Genomic DNA, 18,507 nt, shown 5'->3' on the forward strand with positions numbered 1-18,507 from the left:
GGTAAAAGCATTGCTCCCCACTCAGAGTTCTTTTTCATATTCAAAACCATTTCATGATCAGTAGCAGAGTTGAGAAATTTTTCATTTTATTCCTAATATAAAAATACTGAACATTGATGACAAGTTACACAAGAATTCTGGGGTTCTACACACTTTGAAGACCACCCATTCATTCTTAAACTAGATTCTGCAAATCACTCCTTTGTGCTATGTTTTTTTATTTGAAAAACAACATTCATTGCTCGACTAGTTAAAGAGTTATTTTGTCTAACATCATAAACATAAAAAGAAGATAAAACTATTCATTCTTTTAGAACCATATCATAGGAATGTTAAGGTTGGAAAAGATCTCTAAGATCTAAGATCATCTAAGTCCAACCTTTGACTGAATATCATCATGCCTACCAAAAAAAGCCATTAATATACTTGTGAAGTTTATTTTGGTTGTTGTGTTTTTCCTAATTATCATGTGTATTACAAGACAAATATGTAAAAAGTACTAAATATTGTGAACTTATATTACCTCTTCCTAAACAATATATAACGAAATATTCAGCCAAGTACCACATGCAATTTGGTCATTTACTTTGCAGAAATTATTTTGGATATCTTCCTGGTTGACTATTAGTGTATCAAAACACTTTGTGAAATTCCCTGAATATTGAATGTATAAGACATACAAAGAAAAGCATTTCTTAAAAATAGATCCTAAGCTTAAAAAAAAACATGCTCAAAGGCCAATATTTATAATTTTTTTGATGAACAGTCTTGGTATAATCCAGAGTGAACTGACTGAGAAAGTATGTCTTTCAATGAAGGTAGTGAATGTAGCCTACTTGCAGAGGCATCCACAGCCATGGCTGTAGCTCATTTGGAAAACATCTTGATTGAAATCCTGGCCCTTTTCTGTCACTGTTCATCTCAGTGCAGAAAATACCTGCCGTAACTATCTAACTTACTTTCATTTATGTTACAAAGGTCATATGATAGCTGTTGCCTAGTCCAATTTCTACTGTAGATGAAAACTGTTTATTAAAAAATAATATTCTCTACATTCCCAATTAACAAATTTCTATTACTGCATATAGAAAAAAAATAATTCTAAAATAAATATCTCTTAAAACTGCTCTTAGTATTTGGTGCTCTATGGAAGTAAATAATTTAAGGATACTTTGATGTTTAATATTTAATTTTTTAATACTGCCTCCTCATTTTTTACATCTGTTTTCATTAGTAGATTATTCTTTGATTGATTATAGCCCTTATTTTAATTCTTTCAGTCTTATTCAAATATTTTCTAGTAATTTCTTCACTATGAAATTGTAAGTGAACTTTTTATCAATTTTTTGATGTATATCCATCTGTCCTCTATTTTTCCTGTGCAGACAGTACCAATAGCATTTTAGCATTTCTTTCTTTTGTATACATTAACCTTTCAAAAATATCCTGAAGTAATCAAAAGTTGTATTTATGAAACACTATCAGCTCAAGAAAAATCTCTTCTACAGAATCCATACAAAACATGCTATGGAGTTTTTGGCTAACACCAGCAGCTGGGTAACACTAGATCTCATGCTGTACACGAAACTCAGCAAATTTAGAGGCCTCTAACAACATCATGGGTTGATTTGGGCCTTCTGTGGGTGATTACCATGTACTATATCTCCATCATATATTTTCAAAGAGAACTTGGCTCCTCCTGGAAAATTTTCCACATGAGAACTTGTGCACTGTATCTCTTCAGATTAAAAGTATGACCTTGCACTATGATGCAGCTGGAGATGATATTGTTTTTTCTGATCTGTTCCACAATATATATATATAAATGGTGAAAACTCCAGTAATTAATGTTTTATATTTACCAATCAAATATGCCTAAAAAAAAAAAAAAATTTAAAAACCCAAACCAACCAAACAAAAAACCCCACAAATAAACTCCCAAATAAAACCACCCCTAAACCAAAACAAAACAATAAAAAACCCCACACCAAACAAACTCCTTTTGGATGGGTTTCTGTATTCCTAACTAAATTGAGCATTTTAATTCATTCTGATTTTGCCCAAATAGCTAAAATGACTGAGACACTATAAAATGTTCACATTGCCACATTGTTATGATCCAGTATGAAGAAACAAATAGACAGACATAAAAGAAGCAAAATAAAGACCTGTAATGACATCAAATCTAGGCTTACAGCCAAGAATCTCTGGAATGTTCAAATTCCCCCTAATGTTCTGTAGGTATCAGCACAAGCCCATGAAGTGCTACACAGAACTTTTCATCCACACAATGACATTAGGCTTTTACAGAGCAGTTAAGTGTTTATTTCCTCAGTAGTGATTGCACTTTGAGACTACAGAACTACCTGTAAATTTTCTTGAACCCAGTTCTGTTGCCCTTCCCCACAGGGAGTTAACATAAAAGCAATGAGTTCCATGAATTCATGGAGCAGTAGTGTAATCTGCACCATGGAAAGATAAGAAAATTGGACATTTTTTATTAATAAAAAAAAATACCAATTTTCTTGGTTAGAATTTTAAAAACTTCTCCTGATGCTGAGAAAATAGTGTTCTGTTGAAGCATTCTATATTTAATCTGTAAATATTCTAAGAAAGATGAGTCAAATGTAAAAATAAAAATCACCATTTCATGAATACATGCATCTGTCTCTGTCATATGATACAAACATGGAATCTTTGATACATCATCTTTAAAATCGGGCAGGTACATAAAAGGGAATAAACAATGAAAAGAGGTGAAAAAGTTTTAATATGTAGTTACATTATGATATGAGGTGAAGATATGTACTTTGTAGTAGCTATCCTATTCTCTTTATAAATAATACTGGAAAACACCAAGTTGGAATGTAGATTGGCTCTCTCAGAGGCCTGCATTTATATAGGTTATGTCAACACATGATCATGGTTCTTCAAAATATCATGGGACATGTGGTGAACATCATGTGAATGAGTCAAATCTCCTTTTGCACTGACCAACACCTACTTCTTGATATTTCTCTTCCAATAATACATTCCACTTTTGATGCACTCTTTGGGGAATCTAGATAACCCACTATTTCCTATGACATTTTGACAGCTTAAATCTGACAAACATATGAACCTCTAATCTATTTGAAAGCTCAGTAACACTAATTGTACAACTCTCTCCATCACCCAAATAATCTTTGATATGTCATACTCTTTATTTTTCTTCTATCCTTTTGCAACCTCTTTTACCATTTCATTAAAAAAAAAGATCAATAACTGTGGACTACCTTTTTCTCTTTAATGAAAGTGTAAAAAAGATTTCAAAACATGCAAAACTTTCTAGGAATAGAGAGAACATGGGCATAATACCATTTTCAAGATTCTTTTGCCAGCTCCACAGTATTTCCTATCACAAAACTATATTGCCTTACCAACAATAGCTATGAAACAGAAATTTCCTTCTTGGAGAAGACCAAGTGTACCACCTAGGATCCTATAGAAAATTTAAGGATTTTTTTCTGAGTTGTTCATAGTTTATTTTTGCTATCTGTCCATGAAAAGAGAATAAAGAATAGTGGGTTTGTGTGCATACACTTCTTTTGTAATGTCACATATAAACCAGTGAAAATGGTTCAGGACAGACTTATCTTTCTCCAAACAATACTGACCAACCACTGCAATGAAATCAGAATAATCTGGGTTTTTTTTTTTCTACTTGTCTACCCTTATCACTCCATCACTTGCAATATGATGCTTCACCATCTGCCAGAGGTGAGCAGATTATTTTAAAAACTACAACAATGTCTGAGTCATCGGGCTCTCTGTAATGACTCAAGCACTCTCTGAAAAACAGTAAGGTCACATTAGAGCAAACTCAAATACCTTTCTTAATTTTTATCCATAAAATATATGTGGTATTAAATGAGCAGGGAATGGAAGCCTTGATAAACAAAAGTTCCAGATAACACAAGAGAAGATATGACTTTTTCACAAAAAATTTCTAGAGGCAGGCAGGAAAAACACTGACAGAAGTCATATAGAGAAATTATGAATAAGCCAAAACCATAAATATTTATTTCTAGTTTCATTAATCTAGGTAGATATTCCTGGCAAAGCATGAAGATTAGAAAATTACCAATAGAACAGAGAGGATAAAAAGGTAAAAAAATAATGTGGACCTACATTAATAAGTTTGTGACTATGGCATATCTATAAGATCACTTAGCATAGTTTTCAGCTAAAGGAAGCTTCCAAGTCTGTTTTCAATGTTGAAATAAAATAGAAGTCATTATCATTCACTCTTGTTGGCCAAAAGCCTTTGAAGATGAGGCAGGGACAAACCATGTCTACCAGGATTATCCAAAATCAACCATCATAAGTCTATCATTGATACTGTAGGACCACAGAAATTAGTACTCCAAACATTTTTTTTCTAGATGAAATGAAAGATTAAATTTCCTGTAAGCAGTGACATTTTTACTAGAAAGAATTGTTATTATTATTTATACAATTTATCACTAGATCACCTGTATTTTCATATTTCTGTCACATCCATAAATTCATATCAATGAATTTTTCTTTCCATATGCAAATGAAGGTCCCAACCCCTGGCAGGGAAGTTGGAATAGATGATCTTTCAATGTTCCTTCTAACCCAAACCATTTTGATTCTATGGTTCTACAAACTAATAATAGGAAAACATTTACAAGGAAGTAAGGGGAAAAAACAAACATTTAATGATTAAATGAAATGTGCAGTAAATGGAACAGTGACATTACTTAACACTGGCAATTGCTCATCACAGATTTTGTCCCTTTTCCTCTTCCAATACAGTTTAAAGCTCTGTCAATGAACCCTGGTAGCTCCTGTGCTACACTTTGAGAAATGTGCTCCATATCCTGTAGGTGACTGTATAAGGGTTATTTTGCATTCAAGGGGCTGCAAGATAAGAGGCTAATATATGCTTTTTGTTCTCATTTTAATGCTTATGTTGTCTGATATTGTGCTGACAACAACAACAAAAAATCCAGGTAGAAAATCTACTCCAAAAAGTATAGGGCAAAGCTAAGTAAATGTTCTCCCTGGTGGACATAGTAGGATTGAAAAAATGACTGTAGAAGATCCCACAGTAATCAGTGGGTGAACAGTAATCATTTCTAGAGTGTCACAGCTTTGAGGTTGACAGCAATGGCCAATGAACAAAAAAGGACATTAAGAGTGAAACATCCAGAAAACACAGCCAACAATTACATCTGTTATGATAACACAAATATGACAATGATATTCAATTGTCTTTGCTCACTGCCTCTGTTTCTCAGATACAGGGATTAGATCTTGTAGAAAGTGAAGGAATTTATAACAGTGAATATATAATATCATAAACCACATCTGATTACAGATAAGCTGGCAATGTACAATTTAAAGTAGCAAATGACTGTGGTTATAATAAAGGGCTGGCCAGGCATCACTCCAACACAAAATCAAAGGCTACATCATGATAAGACTAAAGAGAAATGCTGATGAAGTCTTACAGAAAATGGGAAAGGATTGACCTCTACCATTATTAAGTATAACCTTTGAGCTAATACAGTCTATTCTCCTTGGTAAAGATATTTTCATTAGATGAATATGTCAAATCATGACTTAAAATGGTCCCTGCATAATTTTGATTTATTGAATGGAAAGGTAGCATAATCAAATTTGATTTTGTATAGAGAATCAGTTTCTGATTTCATACACTTGGTATTACAAGCTTATCTATTGTTTCTTTTGTGATTTTCCCTAACATGCATTACTCATAATAGATTATTATACCATATATACTCATTATACCAAAGGTAATTAAAACCAAGTAAAATCCTCAGTGTGTTATAGTCAGGGGAGTTTTTTACCATTACTGTCAATTGGGCCTAGTTTCTGATCAAGAGACAAGGAAAACTTGAAAATATTCAAGCTATAGCTTATAAAAAAGAAGGAAATGCAGCATTTAAGTAAATATATGTTATAAATTTTTGATATTTTTCAATAGATTGCCAAGATTGTGAATTGTGTTTCACTAAGAGGCTGAAAAAATAAACATATGTGTGTTTTACATTAAGATCTCAACTGTGTAGTAGTGCAGTGTTTTGCATAGGAAATGGATAATTTGGAGGAACAAATTAGATTAGTTTATCTGCATTTAAAACCCTGACTAACTTTTACATTGTGAACCTTCAACCCCTTGAAAGAGACAAAAATTAATCAAAGAAACACTAAATATAAATACTGGTAGAATAGATAGCTTTGGATGTAAACGAAGATTAAGAAAATATAAGCAAATTATACCACTTCTTGAAAAAGCTCAAATTACAAGCCATTCAAATTGTTTTCCAAAACATTTACCTTAAATTAGTTGAAAGGCCACAGTTTTATACAACAAGAAATTTTAATTAAGTCTTGTGCTTGAAGTGTTTCTGCAATTATTCCCTTTGGTACCATTAGGATGTAGCCTCAGCTAAAATGTATTGTTAATATTACAAGATAATACTTGCTGGTGGCACAAAATTGAAGACATACCTCCATGTAATTTTAGATTATTCCTTGTTTTGAGTTTTTGCAATTATTTTTGTCAATAATGCTTTCTTCTATTCTCTTGTAAATTAAGTGTTTTAATCAGTACACCCAAACACTGAGCCTCTGAAAACAGGCAACTTCTACAAAAACAAGTACCTTTTGCACACTAGAATTCAGTTAAAACTTTTCATTATTCATTTTTTCTGTATTAAAATAACAAGTAAAAAATTAATAGGGTCTTAGGATTCTCTGACTTTAGGAAACAAATATTGTAACTGTGAGCAGGAAAATCCCCAGGATTACATCTTTCTATTTTATTTGACGTCATTAGTTCTTTCTCAAGTGATAATGTCCATTGAGGGTATTTATTTTCCCCACTGAGATTCTCTGACTATTGTTGAGTCATGCACAATAAATAAATTTACCAGATTAGTCTTTTCACATGCATTTGTTCATCTGTATTTTTGATGTCTTTCTCTTATTTAATAGTTTTATGCAGAACCATAATTTTTCAGGATTCCTTACATTTGGTAGTATGCAAAACTAGTGATTGAAAACATAATTTTTAATTATCAAGTAGATCTTAGAACAAACTCTAGTCATATGGACAGGAAAAAAGGAACAATTATTTTTAACAGCTAATAAAAATAGCATTTCTAAATGCACAAATAACATCATATAAGCACACTATTGTTTCTAGGAAGAATTTTTTTTTCTGAGTGAGAAAAACTAAAAATTATCTTCTTTTATTCAACTTACAAATACTTTCCTAAGCATACATAAAAGTTTGACCGACTCCATCCTTTTGCATAAAGCAAGACCAGAGAGCTTCAGATTCCCCCAGTTCCACTCTATTTTAAAAAATGCTTCTAAAGAATGACTAATTCTTTGAATTGTGGCCAATGGTTTGCAAATATTTAGTATCACATTTTCAGTATTTATCATATTAAAACTAAATAAGAAATCAGAATTTGTTTAGTTTCACATTTAACTGCCCACAATTTTTAAATATTGTCCCCAAGTCTTGTACCGCATTTGGATAATAATTCACACAATTCAATCCAGAATTCCTGTTGAACTCAGACTGTCCAAGTCTGTGAAAACCCTTGAAGAGTCTGAAGTGCTCCTTTTTATCTGTGAGGACTATCTGGGTTAGGGAGTGCACCTTGTGTGTATTAATGGCTCATCAGGAGATGGTGAGAGTTTCAAAGAGACAGGACCAAGTCAGCCTTTGAATAAAGTATTTTAGCTCAGAGCCTGACACTAGGAAAGAGGATGATTTCCTCCGAAAGTTGGCCCAGGGGAAGGAGGCAGAAGAGCATTTGTCTCACACAGAGAGAAAGGGTGGACATTCCCTGCCCTGCACTTCTCTTGTTAGTGTTTGTGAGCAGGTGCCACACACCCCAATCTCCTCTGCCTGCTCTGTTTTTCTGAGCTGGGATGAAGTCACAAAACAGCCTCCTGACCAAATCTCACTCGCTGTTGCCTCTTACAGTCATTTTCCAAAGGAGACAGAGCAAATGCTACTGGGAAATGAGTGGGTGAAACAGTCAAATTTCAGCACATTCACAGAATCACAGAATGGCTGAGGTTGGAAAGAACCTCTAGGGGTTTTAGAGGATTATGTAGAAATATTTGAAACTTTCTTTGGAGTTAAGTGGGGAAAATAACTGACAGAAACATTTAGGAGGCTATGACTTTTTAGTACTCATATTTCTATTGCTACAAAAAGTCACAGAAGGGAAAATTATTTTTCCTCATGTTTAAATTGAAATTAAACAAATCATCTGCCTTGCTTTTCTCTCAGAGAAAATAAAATTCAGAATATTAGCTTTCAAGTTCAAGGCAATGCCTCAGCACAGCTGTTACATCTAGCTCATCTCCCTGAACTGTATTGCAATGCAAACTTGTAGTGTGGACATAGTCAAGCAACAGGTACAATTGTGTCATGAAAAAAGTTGTATGAGAAGAAATAATAATATAATATATGTTGCATGTGAGGGTTTATTTGGGTCAAGATGGTGTGAGAAATTACGTATTAACAACATGGTAATAACCACCACTAGGTGAAACACTGGTGAGGTGCACTCTCATGGTGTCCACAGTCAAAGACACCAGTATCTAAGTGATAGCTACCCTTCTGAAAAATCAGAACCACATGTATTGTGCAACTGTTTGGCCTCAGAGGACAAATTGTATCTAATTAAAGGCAAAGCACATATGATGGACATGAGAGGAACTCAGTACCATCTGCTCTACTACTGATTAAATCCTTTTACACGACACTGCTTGCCAGTGAAAACATAGCCTTTGGAAAAAAACAGTACTCCCTCTCCTGGCAAATCTACAGCCCTGTGGAAGATACTGAGTCATACATCCTGGTAAGGTTATGCTTCTTAATGGGATACTACATGACTAATGGGAATTTTACTAGGCAGATAGTAAAGACTATTAATTATTGTAAGTTTCAATAAGATGTATATCAATTATATTGATACCTTTTTAAATAAAGCCCCAAAAATAGAGTTAAGAATTTTTTAGAACTTTCTATACATAAAATTTACATTTATATATACAGATATGCATGTAGGTGCTAGATAATAAGTATCCCTATGACTGGGCTGCCATCTTTCAAATTGTGTAATACAGTTCAAGACAACTTTTTAAAAAGAGAGATGGTAGAAGGATTTTAAACAGAACTATTCTGGTACAATTATCACCCAGGTGATTACATTCTTGTCTAAATTGCTCTGCAGCTGGATGGAATATACTACCCACTTTCCACACTGTAAGGAACAGATTGTACTTCCCATTTTAAGCTTGTGAAATGTGTTAGCTAGAAACCTTTCATAGCTTAGAAGCAGATTGAAAGGCTCATGTAACATTTGGAGAATATTTTTACATCTGTCAGTGAAAGTATTCAATTATCAAAAACAGACAAGCTATGACTTTTTAGCATCCCAGCATGTCCCTGCTTGTATCCTTATGACATCCTACAATTTGGTTTTGTTTCATAAAAACAACCATGCTGTACATTTCCAGTTAGCTTGGTGTATTATAATATATTGAAATCCCCACGGAGTTTTTGCCGCTTTTTGTTTTCAACATATAAACTGAATTACCTGAATTAAAGCAGTTCTCCTTCCCTGATTATCAGCAGGGAAAATCAGCAAATTCCATCAAGCCATTTTTCCTAACATGATACAAAAAATAGAGTAAAAGGAGTCTGCTCTCTGCAGATGTAGCTAGTTCTGAACTACTGTTCCAAGCCTTTTACAGCTGAGATGTTAAGTGGTTTTCCCTCTCAGATCACAAAGTGTCTACTTCCTCAGGATCCTCTGCTGAACTTTCCCAGGCAGCAGCTGACAGCTCAGACACCCACAGCATGACACGACAAAAACCAGCTACACAAACAGACCACAAGAGCTCTGAAAAAAAGTCTGCTTTCAAATACAGTGAAGTCAAGTCTCATACTATAGCTATTTCTTTGCCTCTGCTTTTATTAGTAGTATTTTCCCTCTGTCTAACATATTTTTAATTAGATTAAATAGCCAATGCTGAAATGCTTTAAAAGTTTCTCATGTGTTTACCATGTATCAAGAAACAGATTATTTTTCCTTTTGTGTTTAATGGCATACTCTATATAAATACACAATTCTAGAGGGATATTAAATGGAACCTATATTGTCATGCCTGAAAGCAATCACAGTCTAAACTAATGCCAAGGAGTAATTACAGCCTAATTGCCTTGGCTTGTTTGGTATGTCATAAATGTTTTTACAATGGTTCTTAGCAGATCAAGAGTCAGAAAACAAATTTCTGCAAGTTGTGGAGAAATTATTACAGCCCATTAAGGCTTTCCTCAAACTGGTTCCATATTCTACCATCTGCAGTGTTCAGAAGACATTTGTCTGAGCTATAAATGCTATTTGTCTGCTGAACAAAATTCTTTACCTGGTACTTAAATTACATTTCAACAAACACCACATATATGAGAGTAGTTAAAAAATGTTGTTCTCTAATGAGTTAACTTTTCCAACATGAATACTAAAACCATTAGAGACTTTATAGGATCCATTCATTTGTTTCCTAAGGATTTAGCATTAAACAAAGGACCAGTGCAACCTCTGTGAACTGTTCTGTGAAACAAAAACCTGTGTCACACAAAAAAAGGACAGTAACTTGTGTCTCTAATTTGATGCTTATGAAGGACAAATTCTACATATGCTTACTTTTTGAGATGCAATTTGCTCAAGAAAGCAGGATTTTTTTTAAATCTGTGAGACTGAAAAGAACATAAAGGAAAAGGATATTGTCAGCAGCCACACTGTTTGATGAAGAGCTACAGGTAATTTTTTTGCCATGGAGCAAACTGTGAATTGCACAGGACACAGGAAGAAAGTTGAAGTATATGCTGCAAACTTCTTCACTAATGTATTTTTTTCTGCAGACCTCAGACAATGGGGTTTCTTTTCATGATGCACTAGCCCTGGAGGTACTCTCAGGAGACATTAATAAGACTGTATTGTTGGATAACACATATTGCTACACACAATGGCAGAGAGGATTTTCATTAAAGGCAGACACTGTCATACCACTTTGCATAACTTGCCCAGAAAAGAAAGACCTTTATTTTTCACCATTTCAGCCATTTTTCTCTGTCCCAGGGGACTTCTAACTAAACAGAAGAAAAAAAGATTGGAAATGAGTGTGGCAGCAAAATAGTACTGAGTATAAATACAGAAGCTAAGAAGCTATCCAAAGATAAAAACTTGGCACATATGAATTTTGGCACAGTAATTCTTCTGCCCTGATAGTTCCTTATACCAATTCAAGCATGCATCAAATAACAGCAGTATTTATCAGTTGATGACAACTGAAACCAATAGTTATGGTGTATTGATTTTAACAAAAATTTTTGTTGCATAGCATACTGTGTCCCCAAACCTTACAGCTGGCAGGGACATTTTAAGGGCATCCTATTTAAAGAATTCTGGAAGAAATTCTCTCAGGACAATACATTTATGTGTCAGTGATATTTATATGTGGTGTAAAAGAATTACCTTTTCTTTAAAATCCAGTAATTCCTACCAAAAAAAATTGATCTGTAAAATTATAATTTTATTTGGTGATCACTGGAGAATCTTTAGAAAGTTGATTGCTTAACTTTTGTGTTTAATATTTATGTTAGATCAAGAACAGCTCCCTTGTTTTTCATCTGTATGACCATAGAATTTTTATCAAGTGTTTCTAGGATTGTTACTTTGCCAAAGTGATGGAAAAACAATAAAATGGGAGGGATAAGTGTAAATTGCATTTTCTCCATAAATTTAGTGATATTCAGTTTTACTCTGGGTATATCCATTTGAGAATGCCAGATAATCTTAAAACCACAGACAAAGCTCACTCATTAATTTTACTGAACATAGAAATTGTTTCTAATATTCTGATGCTCTTAAGTATACCTAATAGCTTAACAGCCAAGAGAAAACAATGTTGAAATTAATAATGTTTGTCATCTACTATGAAAATCCACAATGTATCTCAGTGTGTTAGATTTCATGATTCAGTTTTATACTTAAATTAGAATTAATTATTCAAAAGTGTTCAAATTCTTCAACTCTGTGGCTAAGTTCCCAAGCAATTTCAAGGATTATTTAAACAAATTGAGCTCCTGAGTTTAAGACTTGCCCACGAGGAAAAAAAAGGCTATTTTCAATTTGAAATTGGTACAGGCATACATTCCATTCAAGAGGCAGTAAAATCTGCCACTACACAATTACAGACCTCTGGATAAAGACAAAGAAAGAAAAGGATTTAATTTGATTAGTCTCCAAATTTATTCATTTAACTCATCTGGGAACTATCCAGCAATAATTCTTCCAATCAAGGTCATAATTCTTCTTTAATTGTTTCCACCTGGTACAGTACTGTCATCAATCCCCTGTTCTCCTTTTCTTACTTGGCTCCCAGCCCATCACTCATGCCCTCCCAGTCTTCCCTTGCACTGTCATTAAGGACCAAGGGAAAATAAGTTTGGGTTATTTTTGTTGTGACACATCACAGAATCTCCAGCTTGGTTTCCTCCTTTGCTGGATAATTTCCATGTCTTCAGTCCCTATTTCTGTTTACACCTCCTAAGAACTAATTCCTGCCCTTTTTCTGCTACAGTCAGACATGTTGAGCTCTTCCTTACCACCTGTCCCACACCCCAGCATTCTGCAAAGTTGACTTTTCTAACTCTTCCCCTTTTCTGCCCTTTTTATAGTCCTCCCTATACATCACCCGCTGCTAACTCCTCAAAAAATCATAAGCAGTTAATAGAAATCCTTTAGCAGACAAAAACCTTCACTAGAAAATTAATGTACAAACAAAAGACTAAGACAAGCATTCAAAGACACTAATTCTACAAAGTCAAAATCCCTGTACTTAGGAAAATTCCATTGCTTAGCACACTAACCCAAGGAACGCATTATATTCCCTGGCATCCTGAGGAGAAAAGGGAAACTGGGACCCTAAAGAAATTAACATCAACAAAGGTGACCTTTTACTTCCTTTCCTAGCACATTGCTTTTATGATTGCAGTGACTTCATTTGGGGAGTCAGAGTGTACACATGAAATCCGGATGCATTCTGTTAATGGTCATTTTTCTCTGAGAGACTTTTATCATATTTCCTCATTGGAATAATCATGAAAGGAATTTTAATTTTAGAACATAAATGCAGTCTACACACTACCAAACATACACACTTTATAGTAAATACGTGGTGTTAAGGCAGTAAGCAGTAAATATTTTTGAAGAAAACTCGATTTGTTTTCAATCAGACCAGATAAGAGTGATTATTAATGGTGGTGAATATATTTATCCAGGAACACAGGCTTGCCTAGACAGGAAATTTTGTATTAGTGGAACAGAATTTCTCAGTTTATTGATTTATGTCTAAACTAAATGAGAATATATTCTATTGCTCTTGAGGTGGATGACATGAGATTGAAGTAGGTATTTTAATATCCTGTTTAATGTCAAGTTAGAAAATTAGGATCTTCCTCAACCTTTGAGTTTTAGTCATAAAAGACTGATGGTTCAGGACCTCCCAGTGTTTTACCATATACCATCTATTCAAATGGAATGGGCTGACAGCCCTAGGCTGCAAAAATCCTTAGCTGTTTATGGGAAAAATATTTCCTGTCCATTGGATTGTGAAGGTAGCTCAATAATTTTGAATGAATTAATGTAAAGCTATTTGTACATGTTTTTTTAGATAAGGTAAAGAAAGTGAAAGCCTGGGTAGCATTGCTAAAAAGATATACCTGGTAAAATAGGTTATACAAAAAGAAAACACATAAGGGAGAAATGAGTTCTATCAAAAAGGACAACAAAATTGAACAGGGAACTTCATGTTTTGGGACAAATGCATTGCCCTTCCCCTGCACTTACACTATTGCTGAAAAGAAAACACTTATCTAGTCACATGAAAGGCCTTTCCTCTTTACCTATAATACTGAAGATAAAAAGGAGCCTATCACACATTTACAAAATAAAGATCTCACACTTCCTATTGCTTAAGCAAATGTGACGTGCTATTACTTCAAAAAAACAGATTATCTTGTTGCTTGTTTCTGAAATTCTTGCACAACATTACCTGACAGCAAATTGGTTTAAGAGAATGAGCAATAATTATTCTGTAATTTTTCTTCTACGTTCAATGCCTTCTGGAAACCATACTGCAGATCATCCTCCTAAAGATACCTTTGATGTCCATGAGTCTCAGCAAAGTGCTTCTATTAAAAGACTGCCTTTCAGTTCAGTTTGTTTATTTCATTTTGTTGTATATACACCACATTTTCAGCCCAGAGCAAGAAGATGAATGGACAAATAATGACACATTTGCAGTAAGAATGTTGTGGCAAAGACCTTTAGTAAGATATTGTGGTTTCAATGCAACCACAACACAATGACAAATTTCCTTTGTAAATGACAGATCCAATCATAAAGTTAAAATTATAGTTCCATGAAAAAAACCCAAGTACTGAAGGCACAGTACATCTACTGTAGGTTGGCATGTGGCTGTATTCCCAACAAAACCATCCCTATTATTCATGAATTGATTTACACTTTTTATCTTTCCATAACATGCAGTATTTATTTACCCTTACATTTTGAGGCATTACAGCTTCTGCTGACATGGCTATTTTCTTAAAATAGAAAATTACAGCAGTCCCCTGCTAGATGTTTAAACCATGTGTATGTTTATTTTTAAATTTTTTTCTTGAACTTTCTAAGTGTGAGCAGGCTGGGAACATAGAGTCATGACGAATGAGAGTTTACTTTATTAAAAAAAAAAGAGAAATGTAGACATTTGATGTAACACTAAAAAATTCACAGCCTCCTACCTTAAAAACAAACATTTCCCGGCGAAGAATAGCCAGAGTGTTGAAGTTCCCATCACAGATGTTAGGCTTGGCTCCAGGATAGGAAGGTTTGTCACCAGTGGGTGGCCGGGGAGGTTTAGGTTGCCTGTCATTCTTTCGTGGGTCTGCTGGAGGGACTGAACGATGTGGGGGCACTGTTGGCAGAGGTCTTGTTGGTGGTGGTATCCTGTCAGGTGGACCTTTAAAAAGAGAGCAGCTGGATGAAATACGCAAACCCACTAAAGGAATCATACACAACAAAACCAGCTGTAAGCCGTGCAAACCCGACAGTGAAAAGGGAACGAAAATGTCACCTAGCATACCTTTCTGATGTTATTAAATCACTGAATCATAGAATCACAGAATATGCTGAGTTGGAAGAGATTAGAATCACTGAGTCCAGCTCTTGGCCCTGCTCAGGACGCACCAAGGGTCAGCCACACCATGTGCCTGAAAGCATTGTCCAAATGCCTCTTGAAATCAGTCAGGCTGATGCTGTGACCACTTCCCTGGGGAGCGTGTTCCAGATATGAACCAGGCAGTGGTTATGAAGGGTATAAAGAATGACTACTAAAACCAAGGAAAATAATTCATTTTCATTATCCAAAATATTAATTTTTTTGTAAGAACATTCCAATAAAACCTTCAAATGATGCTTAGGCCACCATCATTTCATATGATAAGTAGTTCAAAGCAAATTATTTACCAATTGAGTAAGATCTCTTATAACAAAATAATTTTCCCTTATACAAAAAATGAAAAAATATCTTGCTCCTTATAAGATCATCATCATTCAAAAGATTTTCAACATATATTTTTAATCTATAGTCATCAATGCACACAAGCACATAAGTAGCATACCTGCTATTTACTACTGATCAAAGTTTTAGGTCAAATAATGTCATATTCATTAGAGACAGGATAATCCCAGCTTTTTCGAATGTCCTTTGGTATGTACTGCATCTCTTAAAACTGGACCTCAAATACTAGGCAGGTATATAACACACATACCCCATCACCTTCCTGCCATGATTTACTTATTTTCTTCAAGTAAAAAACTCTGTAGAGCAGTGTTAAAACATTTTTCTTCTTTCAAATATATTATTTGTCAAAATATACTCAGTTTTATGAAATTATTATCCCGCTCAGAATTTCTCTACCTGCAAGTCATGAGGCCATCTCAGACAGATACTGATAATAAAGATTATGTCATACTGAATGACTTGAAATGAGTGTACTGAAAATGTCTTCCCTTCTCTACACATATCAGCAACATTTATTTTTCATGGACAAAAAGATAAGAAGCTTCACTTATAACTACACATCTGGAAACAAGATGAATGTTTTAATTTTTGCTCACTCTATTTAGGCCTCTTTCCAAATAATTTAAATAGGTAATACTCTTTGACTTTAAAAAATAAATACTGTTTGCATGACCACCTTCAGAAATACTTTTGAATAGTAAGACAACTCTAAAACTGCACAAATGACATTTGAATTTCTGAGAATTTTATGAAAAACCATATATTTTATATAAAAAAAGATTATGTATGGAAATCTTAAACTTGCCAAATGGTTGTCAGGCAATTTAATAAGGCATTGATTTCATTCACAATTTTAAGACTTGTGACATTTATAATTTACAGTTAATAACAGTATTTCAAGGAATACTGCAGACCAAAGTAATTATTTTAATAGGTGTGACATTTTTATTGAGGCATGTGATTCCAGATCACATCTTGATTTTAAAGGGAGCAAAGGAATCAGTTTGCAGTAGCTTGTGTTGGAAAGTTTTTAGCCCCAAATCAACATTTTTTATGCTATTTGGTAGTGATCTCAGATATTACTTCCCAGGGGTAGCACATTTCTCCTAATGTTTAGCTCACAGCTGTTCAAGCTTAGCAGCTAGTTTTCAGCAAAATATTCTTGTCTAGCCCTTAAGTCTAGACTACCAACTTATGAGGTCATGAGAAACAACCTTCCTTCCAGCTAATCACACAGGAAAAAAACTCAACCAAACAAAACTTGATCAGCCAATCATTCTGAAACTCCTTTTTATGTTTTATAAAAATATCTATCTATGCTTGTGAATATGATATTTTAAAATTCTTGTTACTATTACACCATGGAGTCTGCAGATTTCTAGTTAGCAGTACAGTAATTCTACATGATTGTAGTTGTCCTTTGTAGTAGGAAAGATAAGGAAGGAATGGCCCTCACAATATTCAATATAAAGATGACAAACTTTAAACAGGGAAAACTGGAAGTACAGAATTTAATCCAATGCAGATTTAATTAATGAATATTAAGCAAGGCAATATCACATTATATGCACTGGATAGAGAGCATTAATATGGAGGTATGACAGAATTTTCAATTCTAAAAATAAAATAAAATTTTAAAGAAAAAAAAAAAAAGACTATTTAACATATACCAACAGAATCAAAGTCATTAAAATGAAAATTAAAACTCTGTCTTTGAAATTTAAGGGATAGTAATATGGGAGTTATTATTACATTCAACCCATAACCGCAATTATGTTATTGTTTTGACTTAGAAAAATTTAAATTGCCTTCTTAAATGTAGAATTTATTTGCATCACATGTATTTTATATCAGGCCATAAAAAAACTGAAATGAAAATATTTTAGAGTAGTCCCTTCTTTACCCTCAGTAGGGACTATAACACTATTTTGAGATCATTTTCTTATATATATCATAAGAAAGGGTATTTACGGGACCTCAGATTTTGAATGAAATTTTATGTATTCTAACTGATAAACTGAGAAGCAATCAATTCATCCCTTCACATGAGCTTGGACGCTTGTGTAAATAATCTCATTATAAGTAAAAACATGCATTTCTTAATATTTTCATAGTGTGCAATCATTTTGCATGAATTTTCTTTATGGATTTTTAAAACATTTAAAATTCCTATTCCAGATGAGTGCAGATTTGAATATCAGTTTTGAACACTGTGTGAGAACATTTGAACAGTGAGAAACAGATTAACAGCGTCCTCAAAATCTTTGGATGTTTTACTCACACAGAGACTCTGGCACAACAACTGGTGAAGTCCACACTAATAAACCCTTTGGAGAGGAGATACAGACACAAGGACCTGAAAGTTATTCTAAACCAAAAAGCTTGTGTTGTATGATGAGGACACAACATACCGTATATCTTCTGTATGCCCTGTAAATCGTCATTAGGTAGTTTGAAGTTGTCAGTTTCCATATATTGGTAAAATGGAGCCATGATTGCAGTGGGATCATTAGAGTGCTCCAAGCCCAGAGCATGTCCGAGTTCATGCACTGCAACTAGAAAGAGATCATTTCCTGTGAAGAGAAGGAAAGGAAAAAGACCTTTGAATCCACAAAGCTAGTAAAAAAATAACACACATGGAGGACTCTGGACTTGCAAGATGTTTTCACTGAATTTGAGTTTCACCAGGTAATGAGTAGTAATTAATGGATCATCAAGGATAATGTGGAAAAAAAGGGATTTTTGTCTCTTTTTTTTTCCTAACAAGGAAATTATTATGCTATGATATAT

At 33.9% G+C, this 18,507-nt stretch overlaps 1 protein-coding gene across 3 annotated transcripts in view; it reads right to left on the reverse strand.

Annotated features, from left to right (window-relative positions):
• Positions 1–18,507, reverse strand: part of MMP16 (matrix metallopeptidase 16) — a 164,309-nt gene that overhangs the window by 27,696 nt on the left and 118,106 nt on the right. For all 3 annotated transcript variants that reach the window (XM_085572311.1, XM_077782977.2, XM_021543180.3), the window contains 2 exons: positions 18,129–18,290; positions 14,936–15,153 (listed from right to left, as the gene is read on the reverse strand). In XM_085572311.1, coding sequence (XP_085428437.1) covers positions 14,936–15,153; positions 18,129–18,290 — 380 coding nt within the window. The remainder of the gene's footprint in view (positions 1–14,935; positions 15,154–18,128; positions 18,291–18,507) is intronic.

The sequence above is a fragment of the Lonchura striata genome, chromosome 2, assembly GCF_050655825.1.
Source record: "Lonchura striata isolate lonStrDom1 chromosome 2, ASM5065582v1, whole genome shotgun sequence".
Classification (NCBI taxonomy): domain Eukaryota; kingdom Metazoa; phylum Chordata; class Aves; order Passeriformes; family Estrildidae; genus Lonchura; species Lonchura striata.